At 51.4% G+C, this 14,364-nt stretch overlaps 1 protein-coding gene across 5 annotated transcripts in view; it reads right to left on the bottom strand.

The window, feature by feature from the left end:
* The window catches only part of Itgb4 (integrin subunit beta 4), a 34,600-nt gene extending 26,569 nt beyond the window's left edge, over nucleotides 1-8,031 (bottom strand). For 4 of the 5 annotated variants that reach the window (XM_037200538.1, XM_028889687.2, XM_037200541.1 and 1 more), the window contains exons 1-7: nucleotides 7,944-8,027; nucleotides 5,088-5,176; nucleotides 3,738-3,820; nucleotides 3,406-3,507; nucleotides 3,075-3,279; nucleotides 1,982-2,078; nucleotides 1,645-1,816 (exon numbers count right to left, since the gene is read on the bottom strand). In XM_037200538.1, coding sequence (XP_037056433.1) covers nucleotides 1,645-1,816; nucleotides 1,982-2,078; nucleotides 3,075-3,279; nucleotides 3,406-3,507; nucleotides 3,738-3,820; nucleotides 5,088-5,166 — 738 coding nt within the window. In that variant the 5' untranslated portion in view covers nucleotides 5,167-5,176; nucleotides 7,944-8,027. Of the gene's footprint in view, nucleotides 1-1,644; nucleotides 1,817-1,981; nucleotides 2,079-3,074; nucleotides 3,280-3,405; nucleotides 3,508-3,737; nucleotides 3,821-5,087; nucleotides 5,177-5,945; nucleotides 6,045-7,943 lie in introns of all 5 variants that reach the window. The other variant, XM_037200539.1, reaches the window with a different exon arrangement.
* Between the last annotated feature and the right edge of the window lie 6,333 nt (nucleotides 8,032-14,364).

Here is a 14,364-nt window from a genome sequence, read left to right as displayed (position 1 = left end):
CCCGAGGACTGCGATCAACCTGGTAGACTCAGTCCAGGCAGGTCCAGTCCCCTCCTCCCAGACTGATAGGCTCATGTATTGAATGAATGCTTGGTCAAGGGAGTGGCACTACTTGGGAGGGATTAGTAGGTGTGGCTTTGTTGGCCAGGCCCAGCGTCTCTCTCTTCCTGCCTGTGGGTGTGGATGTAGAACCCTCATCTCCTTCTCCATGACTGCGTAGAACCAGCACCCTGTCTGATGGTGTGCCGCCATGCTTCCCACCATGATGATAATGGACCAAAGTTCTGAAACTGTAAGCCAGTCCCAATTAAATGTTTTCTTTTATAAGAGTTGCTGTGGTCATGACGTCCCTTCACAGCAATGGAACACTGACTAAGACAGCCGTGTATGGCAAATAATTTGAAAGAGTGCACAGGGTGGCATTGTTTTTAAGACAAGGCCTTGCCTCATAGCCCAGACTGACCTCAAACTCGTCATCTCCCTGCCTTGGCCTCCTGAGTACTGGGATTATAGCCACCACACCCAGCACCATTTTGGGGGATTTTTATGTTTGTTTTATTTTTGTTTTTATGAGACAGGGTTTCTCTGTGTATCCCTGGCTGTTCTGGAACTTACTCTGTAGACCAAGCTGGCTTTGAACTTAGAGATCGACCTACCTCTGCCTCCTGAGTGCTGGGATTAAAAGCATGCACCATAACGCCTGGCCTGTTTTATTTTTTAGGATCTCATGTAGTCCATGCTGTTTTTGAACTCAGTAGGTTGCTGAGGGTGAACTTGGACTCCTGACGATCAAGTGCTGGGATTTAGGATATATTCCACCCTGCTTGGTTTTATACAGTGTGGTTTCAAAAACTGCACTTATGATAATATTAAGTGTAGAAGAAAAAAAAAGGTCGAGTTTCAGGTTTATAGGTAAAACAATCCCACTACATAAGATGTGAAAAGAGGAACAGACTGTACCAACAGCTATCAAGGGGATGACTTGGTTGCTGGTGGAATTACAGGCAATTTTTGTTTTCTAATTTATCTGCAATATGGATTGGTTATTTTCAAAATGGAAAAAAAAATGATGTAGGCATAAAAAGAACGGACCGTTTTTTTTTCTGCTGGCACTGGGCCAGAGACATGGCTCGTCAGGTAACGGTGCTTGTCTTCAAGCTTGGTAACCCGAGTTCTATCCCTCGGGCATGGGAAAGTAGAGAACTGACTCCTAAAAGTTGTTCTCTGACCTCTGCATGCACACCTCCAAACTGTGGCATGCACACACATAAATAAACAGTTACCTGCCGGCACGGTTGGAGATTGGGCAGTTTGTAGATGTGGGAGATGATCTGGTGGACTAGTGTCAGGACCCTGAATATTCCAGAACGACTAGACCCAAGTCTGCCTCACTGGCCAATACAAAAACAGGTTGTGACTACTCACTCAGGTATGGACCCTGACTCCCAGCATATCAAAACTAGGATTAGAATTAAGGAAAGGCCACTGGAATGTCTGATGATCTAAAGGAATGGGGTCCAGGCCTCTGGGGACTCCCCCTAAGGGATTCTGAGCCTGAGTGGTGGGACAGGCCATCAGCAGTTTATTCCTTCCCAGAAGGCTGCAGCCCTGGCCTAGGCTGGCAGGGTCCCTCTGGACACTCACTGTGCATACAGCAGTCTGCAGGATGGCATCGAAGCCCCCTTCAGGAGCGTCCAGGTTGCCTGAAATCCGCTCTCCTTGCAGTTTGTCCAAGAATTCTTCCACACTCTCTGTCAAGCTGATGACATTCTTGAAGGAGAACGGGGGGTCACTGTTGGGCCAGGGCTCCTTCAGCCTGGACAGAGGTGGACACAGAGTCAGTGTCAGGGAAGCGTCAGGTCCCACATGCTCCAGTGCCCATGACTCACTCTGGTCAGAGGAGAACTCTAAGTGCCATTATGGGACGAGGTAGAATACATGGCCAGGACCCCTGCCCACCCAGACCCACTCAGTCACTCACTTCTCGGGTCTCATGTCCGTCTGAGGGACACTGACTTTGTCCACAAACTTTCCAAACCCAATCGTGTAGTCACTGGTGAGCTGGCGCAGGATCCTGGCTAGGTATCAGGAAAAAAGAAAGGCCGCTGAGTCCCAGCAACCCCACAGGGGACCCTGTGCTGGCTCAGGAAGCAGGAAGCCGGCAGATGCAACCTCCTGTAAATACTGCATGCTGAACAGCAGCTCATGGACTCATAGCTTTTGTTCCAGTTTTTAAAAAAATTATTTTATGTGCATAGTGTTTGGCTGGCATATATGTCTATACACTATGAGGGGGCTTGGTGTCCGTGGAAGCCTGAAGAGGGATCAGATCCTTTGGAACTGGGGTTATAGATGGTTGTGAGCTGCCATGTGGGTGCTGGGAATTGAACCTGGGTCCTCGGGAAGAGCAGCCAGTGCTCTTAACCACTGAGACATCTCTCCGGCCCCTGTAGAACCATTTATTTCTACAGCTCCTTTTGTTCAGATGTACAGTTGGGGGAATGAGACTGGAGGGGCCTTAGAGTTGTGTGTTTAGAAAAAAATAGTGGGCAGGCCAGGTGGTGGTGGCATACTCCCTTAATCCCAGCACTCATGAGGGAGAGGCAAGTGGATCTCTGAGTTTGAGGCCAGCCTGGTTTATAGAGTGAGTTCCAGGACAACCAAGGCTTTACAGACAGACCCTGTCTCAAAATAAAACAAAAGAAACAAACAAACAAAAAGAAGAAAAGAAAAGAAACAGTGAGGCAGCTGGGCACTGAACTCAGCTGATTCTGCACCACTGACATATACCCATGACCTTGTGGCATGGGCTCCCTCTTTGTCAGGGCCAGATGGCTTGGCTCCTTGTCATTCTTGGGCCTCCTGTGAAATCTCTAATAGTGGGCAGAGTCTGGCCTGAATCTCCCTCTGTGAATGGGGGCTCTTTGAGGTATGTGGGGTGGGGGTGGGGGGGTGGGAGGTGCTCAGATATTTCGTCTTTCCACAAGGGTATGTGCAGCTGTCCTGTGTCTTGGCCTCCTGAGCTGGCTGGGCGAACTCCACCCCACCCCCTCCTCTCCACACTGTGGCCATACCCAGGTTCTGCCCCATCTGCTTGAGGTTGTCCAGATCGTCAGACATGGAGTTGGAGAAGTCCATGAGGATATACAGATCCATGGGGCTCTCCTGGGGCTCAAACACCTTGAACACAAAGTTATGCTCCTCACCCGGTCGTAGCCGGACCTGCAGGCCTTGGGGAGACACCTGGCTGCGGTGCAGGGTGGTGTCAATCTGGGTGTTCTGTGTCCAAGGAAGTGGGGCAGTTTATTAGAAGGTCACTCTGGAGACCTGAGGGGGGCATCTCAGGCCTGCCACGGGGCACCATGGTCCTCAGAACCAGCCAGCTTTCCACCCCACTCCAGGTACCTCTGTGATGTCGAGGCTGCTCTCCATGACCAGCACGCTCTCTCCCCGGCAGCCTGCGGCCAGAAGCTCCGCCTGGGTGTTGCACCGCCGTTCCTTGAAGAGCTGGCCAGAGGCAGATGGGCTCAGTGCAGGTGAGGGCCAAGCCCTGGCCGTCCCAATCCCGGGTGGTTTCCTCCCGACACTTCCAGCCCTCACCTCTTCTCCCACACACATCTGGCCCGGGGCTAGGCTGGGCCAGCGGAGAGAGTGAAGTTGGCCAGAGCCAGTGGTGGGGCGTGGGGTGGTAGGTGGTGGCTCAGGCTGGCCCAGAAAGCCTAGCGGTAGTGGCTCACCTCATCTGTGCAGTAGGCACAGCTCTTGTCCACACGGATGCACTCCGTACAGCTCTTCACCTGAGCCTTCTTGCAGCGGTTGGCTGGTGAGCAGAGGGCACGTGAAGGGGTGGCGGGGGGGGGGTGGGGGGTGGGGGGTGGGGCTCACCAGGGACCCTCCTTCCTCAACTGCACCCTCACCCCAGAGAAGTGTGGATTCTCTCTCCCAAACTTATAGAGGAGAAAACGGTCTATTCCGTACAGCACAGCTAGAGATGAGCAGAGCAGGCCTCGAACCTGGAAATGTCTACTTAAGTCGGGAGGATGGAGAGGCAAAATGGAAGTGCCGGCTTTGCTGGATGGACCACCCCCGCTGGATGGACCACCCTTGCTGTTAAGCCTTTCCAGGCACGTCCAGCCTGTAGCCCTCAGTGCATATCAATACATGACGGCAGACTTCCTTAAAACATCATGAGGGTTTTTTTTTTTTTTTTTTTTTTTTTTTTATTCTCTTTTGGTAACTTGATTGCATAGTTCTCAAGTGTGAACTTTGTAGATGACATCTTGTCTCAATGTCTAAAGGTTGGCTGTCATTGTTAGGCCCTACAAAAGCTCCCATCTGTCCAGACCCCTGTGACAGGCCACATCCACCGTGCCCTGCCCTTTGCCAGGCCCTCTTCATTATGGCTTGTGTTTCCTAGACTGTTGCCAGGGGACTGGTCTGTCCCCTGAACCTCCTCTAGGGAGGGGACTGTTTTATGTATCACAGGACCCGTGTGCCTAGCACAAGGCTGGGCACACAGGACGTTCTCAGTAAGTGAACGAAAGCCCTCAGTTTACACAAAGGTTGTTGTTGGGCTCTCTCCTGGGTTCTGTCTAGTTAGAATCACAATAAGGCTCGACTAGCTGCACCAGACAGTAAGGGCTGTCTTGGACTCCAGGCCATGGCTCCCTGGTCAGTGTTCAGCAGTGGTTCTGAGGAGGTGAGGGAAGCCCCGACTCCCTGTGGTTGTCAGTTTCTATGATGTAAATATTCCCACCATCGTCTTCTCTAAAAAATGAACATGACCTCACCTGGCAGGGAAAACTTGATAGGAGCCATTTCCTAACTGGGGACACTCAAGAGAGTAGCTGGCATGTCAGCGGTCTCCTTCCAGGTCCCCTAACACTCATAGCTCCACGATTGAGGCCTCAGCTCTGACTCTGAATGGGCACCTTGCCTCCCTCTCTATTCCCAGCCACCAAGCAGGGCTTACAACTATCAGAGGTGAAGGGCATGGACCCTCCGGTTCTCCAGCTCGAGTGACTGCCTTCTGCAGGGTCATGTCTTAAGAGCTGCCTAGAGGGGCCCGTGGGGATATTCGGACTCACCCACGTTTCCAGGAAGACTGGCACTCAACATTGCTGCCAGCAGCAGCTTCACCCACGGGCTGGAACGTGGCCCTGCCATCCTCCTCTTCCTGCAAGACCACAACAAGGACACACGATGCCTCTCGAGGCTTGGTCTGCGGCATCGGCTCCCTGAATCCCCACCAGAGCTCCGCAGGTGAGACAGTCTTGTCAGGGTGTGGCAATGGAGACTCAACCCGGGCATGGTGGATCATGCTTATCATCAGAGCACATGAGATTGAAGAGATAGATGGGGGCTGTCATGGGTTAGGTGACCACCGGGGGTGCTCTGCTTGTGAATGACAGAGACAGTAGTCTTATACCTGTCTGCTCCACCACCCCTTTCTTGCCATTCCAGCAGTGACCACATACCCCCGATACCGCTGCCCTGCCCGAGGAAGACCTCTCTGGCCTTTGTGAACTATGGGTTCTGAGACTGATCCATTACTAGGTCTCTTGGAGCTGGTCTCAGTGAGGGTAGGGTGAGCTCTCATTCTGTCCTTGCCTGTCCATTCCCAGTGGGCAAAAATATGGTCTCTCAGTAAGTGGGCGTCCTTCACAGGGGCGCTGACTGTACCTACCTGCCGCCCACCTTGGACCAGCTGTCTTGCTCTTTGTGAGAAGAGTGGGCTCAGAGGGGAGCCAGGGGCTTGGGAGTGGTGCTGCCTGCCTGGGTTCTACACCGCCTGCCGGTTCTTCAGTGTGGCTTCTAAATGCCCTGCTTTTCTCCCAACTTCTACCTACCCCAGAGCTGAGTTTTCAGGGCCCCTGAGCAGGGCCCAGGGTGAGTTTAGAAGCCCCTGCCGTCCACTCACACACACCCGGTGGCCTTTGGCTCACCATTAAATCATTTCAGTACACCAGCGACCTTCCAAGTCTGAAAAGATGGGCAGCCTGAAGTCTTGTAAAGAAAGAGGCCGGACCCAGAGCTACCGAGGCCTGCATAGAGGAGGGCAAAGGTCAGGGTCACACCTCTTTTTTTTTTTTTCTTCAAGACAGGGTTTCTCTGTGTAACTTTTGGAGTCTGTCCTGGATCTTATTCTGTAGACCAGACTGGCCTTGAACTCACAGAGATCCACCTGTCTCTGCCTCCTGACTGCTTGGATGAAAGGCATGTGCCACCACCACCTGGCAAGGCCAGGGTCACACTTCTTTTTCTAGGGCCAGAACTCCCAGGGACCTAGACAAGGCCACATCCACTGACCCTGCTCCTTGGATTCTTTCTTGGCAACCCCAGTTTGTAGAGCAGGGAGAGCCCCAGGGTTTTCTGTTCAGAAAATAAAGTAGGGTGCACTGTCCCCTGCGTCCAAGGCATGGTCTCCAGGGAGGCAAACAGCAGCCCCAGCATACCCATAGGCAGAGCCAGCATAGAGAAGCCACCTTAACAGGGCAGTGGCTAGAAGGGAACCCTGAATCAGCAGAGGGGTGGCTCCTGGGAGAAATCAGTTTCTTGCAGCCTTGGGCGTAGGCACCACACCCACATGCTACACAATGCAAGCTGCAGATTTGGCCTCCCTGGGGGCACCATTACCTAGACAGGTATGGGCACCGGAGAGACAAACCCAGCTCTTTTCACAGGCCCAGCACATAGAGCTGTCACCGACAGCCAAGACAGCAACACATACCCAACACTTCAGCCCAGGGTTACCACCCCATCTGCACAGCACCCCTGCAGGAGAGGCTTGTCTGCCTATGCTTTAGGACAGGGAGCCGTGGGGCTTCCCCATCCAGCAGTCAGCATTGGGAAGGTCTGGTGGGGCATTTGGGGACAGCACAGATTCCATACTAAACCTACACACACACACACACACACACACACACACACACACACACACACAAGCTATAAAATGGCAATTAAGGACCTAGGTAGACACTCTGTTTTCTTTGATTCAATTTGTATTTTAAAAGTTCTAAAAGTAGTGACTTATTACAGAAACAATGAGATTTCACATAAAGATTAGGACTGTGGATGCCATCAGAGTATGTGGCCTTGGCAGGCTGGGCGGAGCAGACAGGACAGCAGTTCTTGAAGCTGCCCTGTCACCTATTGGAAATCAGGGTTAAGGAGTCAAACACTCCTTTCCTGCCACCCCCTGCCCACGGCCCCTAGGAGACTCAGTCTTCACTTTTCTGATGAGGACAGAAACAAACGGGCTACCTGGGTGGAAGCCTGTGCTCAGGGTGTGGCAAGTCTGTGTGGAGGAAGGAAGAGGTCTGTCCCTGCTCTTGGGAACCACCTGGAGTCCCAGGCCACGGTGGCAGCCCGAAGGCTACCCCCAGAGACTGTCGTGGGGAGTGCAGAGCGGGGCCGTGCTTGCAGGGCTGCTGGGTGAGATTCTGAAAGCTCCCTGAGAAAAGGCGCCTGGAGTGGGCTTTGGGAAGGAGCAGGCTGGTGGCTTGCCAAGAGGAAAATTAGGGACTCCCCACATCCCCCGCATGCACTGGGTCACCACACAGCAGATCACCGAGGGGAGGCAGACACCCAGGGGGCCGCGGAGCCCCCAGCCTCTACCCACTCCCACTACACATCTACCCAGTGTCCTCCTTTAGCAGGGGAATCTGATGGCCAACCATCCGTCCCTCATCCCAACCACCCTGCTCCCAGTTGCCCCCTGCTCACACCCTGGCAAGCCTGGTACCTGTCCTGGCAGCATGGGCAGAGAGAGCCAGGGCCTGCCAATCTTCAGGGGAGGAACGGGGAAACAAAAGCCAGGCAGGTTCTCTACGCGGCCCCGGGCAGGAGTGGGTACTCCCTTTCCTTGCCAGCCCTGGCGTCCCGGGGCACGGGGGCAGACAGCGTGCCCTTGGACGCCTGCTCCCGGAGGGAACTGCACCTACCTTGCTGGGGGCCTGGGCTGCGCTGGGTCGAGCTGAGCGCGCGGGAGAGCCCGGAGGGGCAGCAGCAGGACGGGCGGTGGCGGGCGGGAGCCGGCAGTGCTTTATGGACGGGCGGCGCAGGTAGGAAGGAGGCGCTGGTGAGTCAGGCGGGCTGCATTCCTGCGCCCTGCGCGCACCTGTCGGGGCAGGAGCTGGGGTGTCGCCGCAGCGCCAGGCCCGCCCCCCGGAAAGGGCTGCGGCTCCCGCGGCGCCGGCCCCGAGCCCCGAGCTGCCGCGAGGGTACTGGAGGAGGAGCCACCCTTATCCGCAGCTCAGACCCGGGCTCCGTCCTGCTCACCCGTCCAGGCTCCAGGATCTGGTGCCCCGGCCGCTCCGGGTCGCGGGGCGGCTTCTTAATACACAGCTTCTGGGCAGTGAGCCCAGCTGGGCCGGTCCCGCTGCCTGCCTCGACGGTCATCGGGTCCTGCACCACCCTCTCCGCGTCCTGCCCCAAACCGGTAGGGAGATTCAGCACTCCTGGGCTGCTGGCCTCCGGGTCCTCCAGCCTCTACAATGTGGCTAGAGGAACCAATAGGCAAGGGCTGGTTCCTTCAGATACTCAAATCTCCCTAAAATGTAATTGTATTTATTACACTTTACAAGTAGAGAGCAAGTGACCTAGCGTGAAGTAGCACTCCTGGCTTGTTAGAATGTTGGCGACAAGCTGATTCACAAATCTTACTCTCGCTGCAGACTCTCAAACGCCTTCAAGCCCCGCTTCTGTTTAATAATGAGCCTTTTGAGGTTCTGCAAGACCCCAACTCGATTCTCTCTATCTAGTCTCACGTACTAGCCATGTGCCGCAGGACCTGATGCCTCTAAATCAAGTGTCGCAACCTGGGCATGCCGACTTGAAACTCAGCCTGATTTATCCTTACCCTTAGAGACCCTGAACTAACGTAACAAGATCTTAAAATTTCCTTGACTTCCCACATCCTCCGTTGGTTTACACGTCCAAGAATATGGCCTTTTCTCACCATGTAGCCCAGGCTAGTCTTGAACTTGTGGCAATTCTCCTGCCTCTACCCTGCAAGTGCTGGGATTACAGGCATTCACACCTGCTCTTTTATCATTTTCCTTTGTTGTGGTGTTTGGGGTAGAATCTAGGTCTTCATACACCTAAACTGTATATAAATGTGTACTCTACCACTGGGCTATACCTCTGGACTAGGATATGGCTTCCTCATGGTATTTGCTATACTGGTTTGAAATGGTCGTCCCACTGACTGTGAACCCTGAGAGCAGATGTTTTCTGCCCCCTGGGGTGACCCAAGTCGGGCGAGGAGAGGAGAACAAGGTCCAGGTCTGGGCTATAAAAGTGCTTTCCCCACAGCCTCAGCCCTGATGCCTGGTACATAGTAGGAACTCAATACAAGCGTGGGTGGGCAAGACAGCTTGCTGGGTCAAGGGGCGTGGTGCCAAACCCAATGACCTGAGTGTGATCCCTGGTGGAAGTCATTCTCACAAGTCCTCTATGGTTATTTACATCCACCCCACCTTCCCAAATAAACAGATGTAAAATATGGTGGTGCAGGCCTTTAATTCCAGCACTCAGGAAACAGAGGCAGATGAATCTCTGTGAGTTCGAGGCCAGCCTGGTCTACAAAGAGAGTTTCAGGCTAGCCAGAGCTACAAGATCCTGCCTAAAAAATAGTACTAATAAAATAAATCTTAAGAAAACTATTAGATAGCCTCCCTACGTACCGCCCCCCCCCAGATTAGATCTAAGGCCTCATCTATAAATGGATCCATGTGTTACTAACTCTAAGCACTCACTGCAAATTCATGAGCCATGGTCACCACCAGGCAGCCCTGCCCAGCCACCTGAGAGCTGTTCTGCACTGGCTAGGTGCCTGGAGAAGCACGTTCCTGAATGTGGGGACCCTGGGGAAGGAACTCAGTGCGTTTTCAGCACTCAGTTGTATGTGCCTGGCTGTTCAGTGCCTTGTGGACATCAGCCACTTCAGCAGGCACCCAGTCCACTCCAGAGATGAAGAGCTCTGCGTGTTAATTTAAAAATAATTATTTAAAAAAAAATAAAGTGTTTGCTGTTCTTCAAAATAAATAATAAACTAATGGTATTTTTTTTCTAGGGCCACTATTTATAGACCACTAGCTTGATGGTAAGATCTAAGTTAAAAAAAAATATATGTATATATATTGTGTGTATACATACATACATATATATACACACACACATATACACACACACACATATATTTGTGAGCACAGGTACATGAGTGGACGTCAGAGGACAACTTTCAGGAGTTGGCTCTCACCTGCTGCCCTGTTGAAACAGGGTCTCTTGTTTCTGCTGTGTGCTGAATACTCCAGGCTGGCTGGTCCATTCTGCTGTCTCTAGCTCTACCTCGCCATGAGAGTGCTGGGATTACAGAGACAGGCCATTGCCTAGGGCTCTGAGGTCAAACTCAGATCATCAGGACTGTGCAGCTAGTGCTCTTACTCAACGAACCATGTCTCCTGCCCTACACACTAATTAAAAAAAAAACACTTTTATTGGTGTGTGCATGCGTGCATGATGCATGTGTGGTCACGGTGAACATGTGGGGGTCGGAGGACAACTTTGTGGAGTCTGTTCTCCCTTTCTGTCTTCCTGTGGGTTCCTGGGATCAAACTCGGGCCGCTGGGCTTGAGTGGCAAGTGCCTTTACCTGCTGAGCTATCTCACTGGTTCTACATGTTAATTTTATAAAAACGAAATAACTGCTGGGTTTGGTGTCTACAGCCCGCTGCTTGGGAGGCTAACATAGGAGCATGACAGCTGTAGGCCTGCACGGGCTACATGGCGAGTTTGAGGCTAGCCTGGGCAACTTTGGAGAGCCTGTCTCACATAAAAGAAGAAACCATGGCTGAGGATGTTACACTTGCCTAGAATGCATAAAGCCCCAGGCTCAATCCCTAGTAACCACCCCAACCCCATGAACTGACACTGCATTAGTTCAATCACTTGTTCAGTTTACCTGTGTTTAATGAGCTCCAGTCGGAACGAGACACACTATGGGTTGAGCTGACAGTTCTCCAGGGATGTGCTGGACTTGATTTTGACACAGTCTTGCCATGTGACCCAGATCCCCAGACTTCGTGAAATGCACGGTGAGGATGGTCCTCCTATAATTCAAGCCTGGGAAGGTGAGGGAGGGAGTGTGGATCCACAGAACCTGCTGTCTAGCAAGCTTAGCCCTACCAGGGAGCCCTGGGTTTGATGGGGAGATCCTGCCTCAATGAGTAAGGTGGAAGAGCAATGAAGGATGGTTCCTGACATCAACCTCTACATTCATGTGCACCCACATACACAAACCCATGCACATGTAGGAATGTGGATACATACACACAAATGCAAAAAATTGCTGGATGAAAAAAATTATTTTTACCATTTATCTTCAAAAGTATGGTTTTGCTACATTGCTGTATGCTCATGTGTTTTTTTTCTATATGTTTATGTGTGTGAGCATGTTTTTAAAATCTCATTCTGTGTGTGTGCTCTCATGTGTGGAGGTCAGAGGTCAACCTCAGGACTTGGCATTTGCCTTCTGCTTTGAGATGGTTTCTTTCTTTCTTTTTTTTTTTTCCCCGAGACAGAGTTTCTCTGTGTAGCTTTGAAGCCTGTCCTGGAACTCATTCTGTAGACCAGGCTGGACTTGAACTCACAGAAATCCACCTGCCTCTGCTTTCTGAGTGCTGGGATTAAAGTGTGCGCCACCACTGTCCGGCAGAGATGGTTTCCTCGTTTGCCACTGTGTATGCCGTGAACTTCTGATTTCTCATGTCTCTGCCTCTTATCTCAACCTAGGAGTGCTAGGAATAGACACCACCAACTAGTTTGTCATGCTGGGGATTTGAACTCAGGTCCTCACATCTGTGTGGCAGGCACTTTACCCACATAGGGAGCATTTCCCCGGTTCTGTATGTTTGTGTTTTTTGTTTGAATTTGTATTATACATATCTTAATAGTTCATTCTCCTACACTCCAGCATGATCTGAGAAAACCCCACCACCACATCTTAAAGACTATTGAGCAATCTGTGAGTCAGTCTATGTTTACATTTCTTTCCTGCCCAGACATGTCTAACATATGGTTTCCTTTTGAATCCGAGTCTGATTCCTGTTACCCACACCATCTGACCAGGTCTCCTCCCTAATCTAAGTTTAGCTTTTTATTCTCCACATAGACTTTTTAAATTTTCTTCAAGATCAGAGTCTTAGATTTCACCAGTCTGTAAAGTGCCTGCCACTGAAGTATGAGAAACAGCCCTCACATAAAAGCTGGGGGTGGTGGCATGATCCTGTAACCCCGGGGGGGGGGCAGGTGGCTATCCAGTCTAGCTGAGACAGAGCACTCTAGGCTCAGTGAAAGATCCTGTTTCAAAAAATAAAGTGGAGGGCCAGCTAGATGGCACTGTGAACAAAGATGCACGTTGACCTGAGTTCACTCCCAGCTCACATAAAGGTGGAAGAGAAAACCCACTCCATAAAGCATAAAGTCATCCTTTGATCTCCATGTGTGCCGTGGTATGTGTGCTCACCCACACAAATAGTAAGGTGGGCCATGTGTGGTGACATACACCCTTGATCCCAGCCTTTAGGAGGCAGAAGCAGTGGATCCCTGTGGGTTTAAGGTCCCCTGGTCTACACAGTGATTTCCAAGCCAGCCAGGGCTGTATAGTGAGACCCTGTCTCAAAAAAAAAAAAAAAAAAAAGTGATTAGTTAAGAGAAGTTGTTATTCTTACAGCACCCTGGTTCGATTCCCAGCACCCACATGGTGATTCACAACCATTCATAATTCCAGTTCCGGGGGATCAGATGCTCTCTCCTGACCTCGGCCACCAGGCACACATGCTGTACACATAATTGCAGGTAAAACACTCATACACATAAGATAAAAATGTAACAGAAGGCATTTTTTGTTGTTTTCGAGACAGGGTTTCTCTGTGTAGCTCTGGCTGTCCTGGATCTTGCTCTGTAGACCAGGCTGGCCTCGAACTCACAGAGTTCTGCCTGCCTCTGCCTCCCGAGTGCTGGGATTAAAGGCCTGTGCCACCACCGTCCGGCCAGAAGGCATCTTATGATGATGCCAAACTCTGATCTTCACACAGGCACAGGTATGTATTAACCCTGCAAATGTGCATGCACATGCATCACGTGCCCACACACACCACATGATAAGAGGAAAACACATATTTACAGAACTCTATGTCGATATGGCCAGTTCACTAGAGGGGAATCCCCAGCATGACTTCATTTGTTTGTGAAGACTTAGAGCTACCTCTGCTGAGACATACACCTCCACCCTCTCCAGAATGGTCTGCCCTCCACTCCCTGGTGATTTCTGCTATGAATGTACACATCTAGTTGTCTGCTTCTTGGAGCAGAGTACCTTCCTCATCCACCAATGTAGGAGGGCCAGGGCCACAAAGTGATTGGACCAGTAGACTGACTCTTTGGTTTTCCTGGTAGCCTCCCTCCATCACTGAATTTGGAATCGGATGAGCTGCTATTGCCTTTTCTTTTCTTTGTCTCTTGGCAAAACATGGCAAGTTTTGAAAAGCAAAACCACAAATTCTGCTGTTCCTCAGAGGAAATGTTATCAAAGATAATCCCCATGGGGACCAACTCCAACACTTGTCTGTGGGAGATACACAGCAGCTTCCCTCTGGTTCCCCACTTCAAACTGACTAAGCAGCCAGCCCCGCTCCACACTGGCCTTTAAGGGGTGTCTGCCGCCCTGGCTTAGCCCACCTTGAGGGTTGGTCTGATTGTCTTTCTCCATGTGTGAGGACTAGTGCTTTAGGACATCAGGGAGGTGGCTCTGTCCACCACGTGGGTCCTGGAGACTGAACTCACGTCACCAGGCTGGGTGACAAGCACCTTTATCAGCTGAACTATAGCCTTTATTCATTTACTTATTTGCTTTTTCAAGACAGGGTTTCTCTGTGTAGCCCCGGCTGTCCTGAAACTCTGCTCTATAGACCAGGTTGACCTCAAACTCAAGAGATTCCCCTGCCACTGCCTCCCCAGTGCTGGGATTAAATGTATGTACCACCTGGCCATACTTCTTTTTAAAAACATCACTCTAGGGGCCCGGAGAGAGGACTCATTAGTTAAGAGCACTGTGGCTGCTCTTGCAGGACTGGGGTTCAATTCTCAGCACCTACATGGCAGCTCACAATCATCTGTAAGTCCAGTTCCACAGGACCCAATGTACTCTTCCAGCCTCCATGGGAACCAGGCACCCTCATGGTGCAGAATTACATGTAGGCAAAAGACCCATGCATATAATAAAATAAATAACTACAGATTTCCATTTACTGGAGTTTACAACCCACTGCAGCAGTCCTTCCTTCCTTCCTAAGGGGCTGTGAGG

The sequence above is a fragment of the Peromyscus leucopus genome, chromosome 8b (genome assembly GCF_004664715.2).
Source record: "Peromyscus leucopus breed LL Stock chromosome 8b, UCI_PerLeu_2.1, whole genome shotgun sequence".
Lineage (NCBI taxonomy): Eukaryota > Metazoa > Chordata > Mammalia > Rodentia > Cricetidae > Peromyscus > Peromyscus leucopus.
Note: the sequence above shows the minus strand (reverse complement) of the source record. Positions and strands in the feature narration are given on the sequence as shown.